This window comes from Populus euphratica, unplaced genomic scaffold (assembly GCF_000495115.2).
Source record: "Populus euphratica unplaced genomic scaffold, PopEup_1.0 scaffold692.1, whole genome shotgun sequence".
Classification (NCBI taxonomy): domain Eukaryota; kingdom Viridiplantae; phylum Streptophyta; class Magnoliopsida; order Malpighiales; family Salicaceae; genus Populus; species Populus euphratica.
In genome coordinates, this window is record NW_011500563.1 from 52,675 (window position 1) to 59,082 (window position 6,408).

At 32.1% G+C, this 6,408-nt stretch overlaps 1 protein-coding gene across 1 annotated transcript; it reads left to right on the top strand.

The window, feature by feature from the left end:
- Positions 1-291: 291 nt before the first annotated feature.
- LOC105115400 (Metallo-hydrolase/oxidoreductase superfamily protein) lies at positions 292-4,626 on the top strand. The gene is made up of 9 exons (XM_011012274.1): positions 292-606; positions 717-855; positions 942-1,069; positions 1,521-1,668; positions 1,772-1,877; positions 2,099-2,157; positions 3,973-4,008; positions 4,090-4,199; positions 4,296-4,626. The coding sequence occupies exons 1-9, from the start codon at positions 434-436 to the stop codon at positions 4,354-4,356; spliced, it is 960 nt and encodes a 319-aa protein (XP_011010576.1). The 5' UTR covers positions 292-433; the 3' UTR covers positions 4,357-4,626.
- Positions 4,627-6,408: the final 1,782 nt, after the last annotated feature.

The following is a 6,408-nucleotide window of genomic DNA, read 5'->3' on the forward strand; positions in this document are numbered from 1 at the left end:
TTTACCCATTTTTAATACATATTATTTTAATAATTGTAATTAAGTGAGCTTGTTTGTTTCTATATTTCAAAAATACTTTTTAAAAAAATTAAATTTTTTTATTCATTTTAAATTAATATATTTTTAAATTATTTTAATATATTACTATTATAAATAATTTTTTAAAAATAAAAAATATTATTAATATATATTTTAATATAAAAAATTATTTAAAAACCAACCACATTAATATTTTCAGATACCCATGTCTGCTAACGGCAGATGTAACAGAGCAGGGGACATGAGAAAAGAAAAGAAAAATATAATTCTTTTTCCCTCTCCCCAGTTCGCGTTCTTATTTCCTTGTTTTATTACATTCTCCTTCCTGTCTGTTAGCCATTCTTTTATCAAATCCATTGTTCCCACACCACATACCCCTAATCAAATCTGAAAAATGGAGTACCAAAACAGCAACATTTGTAATAACGGATCGGCTCTAATCTTCCTTGGGACAGGATGCTCGAGCGCCGTCCCCAACGTCAGGTGCCTCCTCCAGCCCTCAGATCCTCCTTGCTCCGTTTGCTCTCAGGCCCTCTCCGTCCCTCCCAACCAAAACCCTAACTACAGGTTCGATTTATCATATTTTGTCCGTTGTGGAATTAATGTAATGTTGATGGATTTGATTAATTAATTAAAAATAAAAGTGAGTTTGGTGTTTTGTTGGGTGTGGGTTACAGATGCAATACATCACTCGTTATAGATCACTACAGTAAGAGTGATAATGCACACAGCTATATATTAATAGATGTGGGTAAGACATTCAGGGAGCAAGTCCTTAGGTGGTTTACTCTCCATAAAATTCCTCGTATTGATTCTGTAAGGCTTATGATCATGATTTCCTATATATTATATTATTTCTCATTTTGAGGCCACGTGGACTGATTTGTTTTTATCAACTGCAGATCATTTTGACTCATGAACATGCTGATGCAGTTCTTGGTCTTGATGATATACGTGCTGTGCAACCATATAGCCCGATAAATGACATTGATCCCACTCCCATCTACCTAAGTCACCATGCAATGGATAGGTAACTATTCTCTTCTTTCTGGGTTTGCTTTTATCACCATCACCTTTACTACTTTTTCCCCATAGTCAGGGCATGTTTGATAATTAATGATCATTTGATGCTTTTGTCTGCTCATCGTTCCTTCTTTGTGAGTTTTGAGATAATCAACACTAGGATTGAAAGTCTATATGATGAAAGTAACTTGAACATCTATTAAGACTTCTATAGTTGATAAGATTTGAAGGTTTAGAAGGGGAAAGATAACTATTTTCCTGGCAGACGAGTCATACTGATGCAATGTAACTATAGAAGTGAATACTCTACAACAAACCAAGGTCTAATGCAGACTTCCTGATCATAGAACTTATTTATGTGGTGTGCCATTCGTTTGATATATTATTGTACTTTGCACTTTACTTCAATCCGACTTTTAACATTACTTGATGTCACTGCATGTTTTGTCTTTGTGCAGCATTGCAGAGAAATTCCCTTACTTGGTACAGAAACAATTGAAGCCAGGCCAGGAAATAAGACGAGTAGCACAGCTGGACTGGCATATAATTGAGGAAGACCATCAAAGACCATTTGTTGCATCAGGCATACAGTTTGTTCCTTTGCCAGTTACCAGATCTGAACCTTTCTTAAAATATATGTGTAAACTACTAATACTCTATCTCTCTGCCCTGTTTCTTATTCTTGTGCCATCTTTCTTCTGTAATGTAGGTGATGCATGGAGAAGATTATATTTCTCTGGGGTTTCTCTTTGGTGACAAATGTAGAGTAGCTTATATATCTGATGTTTCACGCATTCCATCTAGCACAGAGCATGGTTAGTTTTATTTTGTTCACTTTTCTTGTAAGAATTTATTTGGAAGCATATATTTGCACTGTTTAGACATGTTAAGAGTCCCTTAATTCTGTGCACGAATGGAGATGAGTCATTGTCATGTGGAGAGATTTTCAATGGCTGTGGAATGTGTAAAAAGAGGATGGTTTTCTGGGGATATGTGCTGTCATATTTTTGATACAGTGACATATTGGTTTTTGCAGTAATTTCAAAAGCTAGTGCAGGGCAATTGGATATTCTGATCCTGGACACTTTATACAAGGTTAGTTGCAAAAATTCTTTATATTCTATTTTCTTATATTCCCTCTTTGAATCCAATGAATATTGGATAGTATCAGAGTGAGGTACAAACATCCACATTCTTTCATCCTGTGGGAAAAATGAACCCTTAGGTGATTTTTACGCAAGCATTTTGTGTGCATGGGCTTGTACAAATATTGTAGTGTGTTCCTCTTTTGGTTGTCTTACAAAGTAAGCCATTTGCTATAGTTTTCTGTTTTGGTGTGTTCTCCAACAAAGTAAGTCATGTAAAAGCATAGAAAGTAATGAGCGTAATTTGCAAAATGGTCCTCATAATTTTCTTTGAATTCCAATTATGTGCCCAACTCTCAACTTGTCATTTAATTTATAGACATCATCATTGTTACCTTGCCATCTAATTGCTTAACTTTGTATGGGATATTCAATGGAGGCTGAAATGTACCTCAACCAATTGCCAAGATGGGAGGCTGACCATTTTGGCAAATTAGGATTTTGAGTGAAATATGCAATTACACTCCACGTTTTGTTGCATTTTTTTCTAATATTCAAAGTGGCATGGTGTTGTTTCAAGTGACTTGGGATCAAATCCTGCTCATATGTGATATAGGAGGGAAGGGAATGGTCCCTCGCTGTAGAGCTCAAAGCCTAATATCCTTCCAATGAACCAGAAAAAGGAAACCATATGATTTTGAAACTTGATCGAAATGGCTTTAGCAGTCAATATTTATAATATGCATTGCTCTTCTTATAATGAAGGGATTTAGGGAAGGAAATGTCGCCTCTTGAAGTATAAGAACCCACATGTATGGAAGAAACAACTCAAGAAAGCTACAAATCATATTTAAGGATGGCAAAAACTCAACACAATGATTACCTGGACCAAGACATCAAAGTTATTGGAATAAAGACTCTAACCTGATGATTTTAAGGAATTGTGAATTATAAGAATAAGAATGAATGCCACAAAGACAGTTGCTCTTTTTGATAAATTCAAGAATCTTCAATGAAGTGCCAATAGGTATGAATAATCCTTGCACAAGCACACAAAAGTTGCAACGTAATCAATAAAAATCCAATCTGAATAGTAATCTTTACAAAAGAGTATTTATAGTGTTAAAATAGACTTAATCGTATTGGACTAATAGGCTGACATTAAACCTAATTTAAAAATAACCCAAAGTATGAAAACTAAACAAAAAATGCAAGTCTGAATAAAAAACAAGGTTGCTGTATGTTGTCCAAAAAACGAGTTAGTGACTTTTGTATATCCTTGAAAAACCAACTTTGTAGTCCTTGATAATTAAGGAAAAGTAGCCTATTTTTTTCTTGCAAATCAAAGACAAGTTGTCAGCTTTATTACCAAGGAAGATAAGTAAAGTTGATGCCAACTAAGAATCCTTAAATAAGTAGGATTCTTTGTAAACATAGAACTCCTAAGCTGCCACTGGTCCTTGTAGAATAAGGAAAAAACTTGTAGCTGCCTCTTCCTATGCTGCCCAATTTGCCGAAAACTTTATGCCCATGGATCAGCCCCTTCCTTTGCTTGGATCAAATTAAGGAATGATCATCATTTGTAGCTTGTCTTAGCTCAAATATTCTAAATAAGCTCATTGAATGATTCCTTAAGTTTCTCGACTCCTGATCTCGTAATTGGTCCAACTAGCACTTTTAATGCATCCTCTAATATTGTAGGCTGTTTCACATTAATATCGCTGGACAACATTGTGGATTTCATGTTTGCCATTTTGCATTATAACTCATTGGTGTCTTCCAGGAATTTGTCATATAATCACCAATCTTTCTATCTCTTGTACAGAATGGGTCTCATAATACACACTTTTGCCTCCCTCAGGTTTGTCTTTTATTTCTCATCATTCAATTATCTTGAAACATTTTTATTCTTCTATTCTCACATGTTAAGGTAAATATGCAGACTCTTGAGACAGTGAAGAGATTATGCCCAAAGCGAGCTCTTTTAATTGGAATGACCCATGAATTTGATCATTACAAGGACAATGACTTTTTAACGGAATGGTCGCAAAGGTATAAATTTTGCTTCACGTGATCAGACAAGAACCTCTATTCTTGTGTTTACAATAAATTAAAGAATCTGAACTTCTTATAATTGTTTCCATGCAGGGAAGGAATACCAGTGCAGCTGGCGCGCGATGGTCTGAGAATTCCTGTAGAACTATCTTAAGGTCTGGATCAATATGGGCTTCACATTATATTCACTCTTTTAGGCATATTTTTCTTAACATAATTTTAAGCACATCTTCAATCTCTCTCTTTCCTCAATAAAGGTGGTCCACTTGTTATTGATGTATCACTCTATACAGGGGGGTCCATTTAGCCATGAATATTTTTAATATCTTAAAAGCTATAATTACGCCTGCATATTAAAACACTAAATTTAATGTTTTGACTTTTGTTACGCGTCAATGATTAATGAAGGATTTGTTTTTATTTATTTATTTTTGTTTTTAAGATTTCTGAAATCAGAACAACTGTCCTTTGGTGCTTTTACCATCATATGGATGTTGGCTCTATTTACTTGCCATGCTGGTTGAGATATGAAACAACTATAATCATTGATATAATTAAAAAATTAATGTTTTTTTTTAAATATAAAAATGTTAAAATAATAAATAACCTGACAAGACCAGGATTGGATCACATGGAGATTTATTGAATACATTATAAATAACAATAATACAATAATAATAAAAAATAATAATTGTAGTAGTGGTAATAATAATAATTATAAAGAAGAAAAAAAAAGAAAAAGAAAAAGTTGATGAGAACTTTGAGATGGAAGATTAACGTAAAGATTAAACAATGATAACAATAAATGTCAAGGTTAGAGGATGTACTAATGATATGTGAAATAAGTATAACATAAATTTATTATTCAATTGAAAACTACATACAAAAGAGGTTCTAATCATATTGTAGAGGTTCTAATCATATTGTAAATTATTAATATAATTATATTAGTTATCTTATTTGATTAATGTTAATACTTGTAAATATTATTAGGCATTCATGAATATAACTTATTATTAATATAATTATATTAGTTATCTTATTTGATTAATGCTAATACTTGTAAATATTATTAGGCATTCATGAATATAACTTATTATTAATATAATTATATTAGTTATCTTATTTGATTAATGCTAATACTTGTAAATATTATTAGGCATTCATGAATATAACTTATGTTAACAATAAATCAAGTTCCTTTCATGGTTGAGGTGTTGGGTATACCATATAGTATGAGCTATAAGAGTGCCAAGTATTTGTTATACCAAGTATTATACAATATAAATTTAAATTAGTCATTTAAGAAGTAAAATATTAAAGAGTGAAAAGATAACAAATATAGAACATGTTAGTATCAAACATTAAAGTCCATATTAAGTTTACACTATACTTATTTTTACACCATTAGTGTAACATTTTCACCTTGACATAATAAACTTAGCTAAACATAATAAAAAAAATAAAAAAAATAAAAATATAAATAAGATAAAAGTTAACTAAGTAACGATAAGGAATTGAAATGCATCAACTTGATATTAATGAAAATAAAACTTAAGCATTACAAAAATACAAAGAGAGAAAGCAAGAGCAATGATCTTGATCTGGAAACCAAGATGCTTAAATACATGGCAAATACCTCCTTTTATAGGCCAAAATTGGGAACTATTGATTTGATGACTAATTAATTAGTGGGTGACTAACTCTTAACTTGGTGACAATTCTTATCTTTTTTTATCTGTCCAAAATGTTATTGATAACATCAGAATTAAAAACATCAGAATTGGAACCACTTGAAACATGAAATTTGTAGGAAATTGTCTCAGTTTTTCAGGAAAAAAAATGAAGGTCATTTGGGCTTCTAGAACTCTAGATATGGGCCAAAAACTGAACAGTGCGTGGGCTTTAGGACATATTCGAACTTCTTTGTTGTTGCTACAATTTGGACTTGAAAATGACATTTTTAGATCTTGGATTCAATATAAAAGTTGTAGGCCTATGTCTTACTTTTCTATCTATATGAAGTAGACCTAAATCCGATATCTACAGCTTTAGATATGACCCAATTACCAAACAGTGTTTTAGTTTGGACCGCACCATCTCTTTTCTAAGTTTGACCATTTCTTTATTCAATATATCAATACAGTTATAGGGCTTTACTTGGAAGAAAACAAAATTCTTGTTCTAATGTTTAAGGTTAACTTCC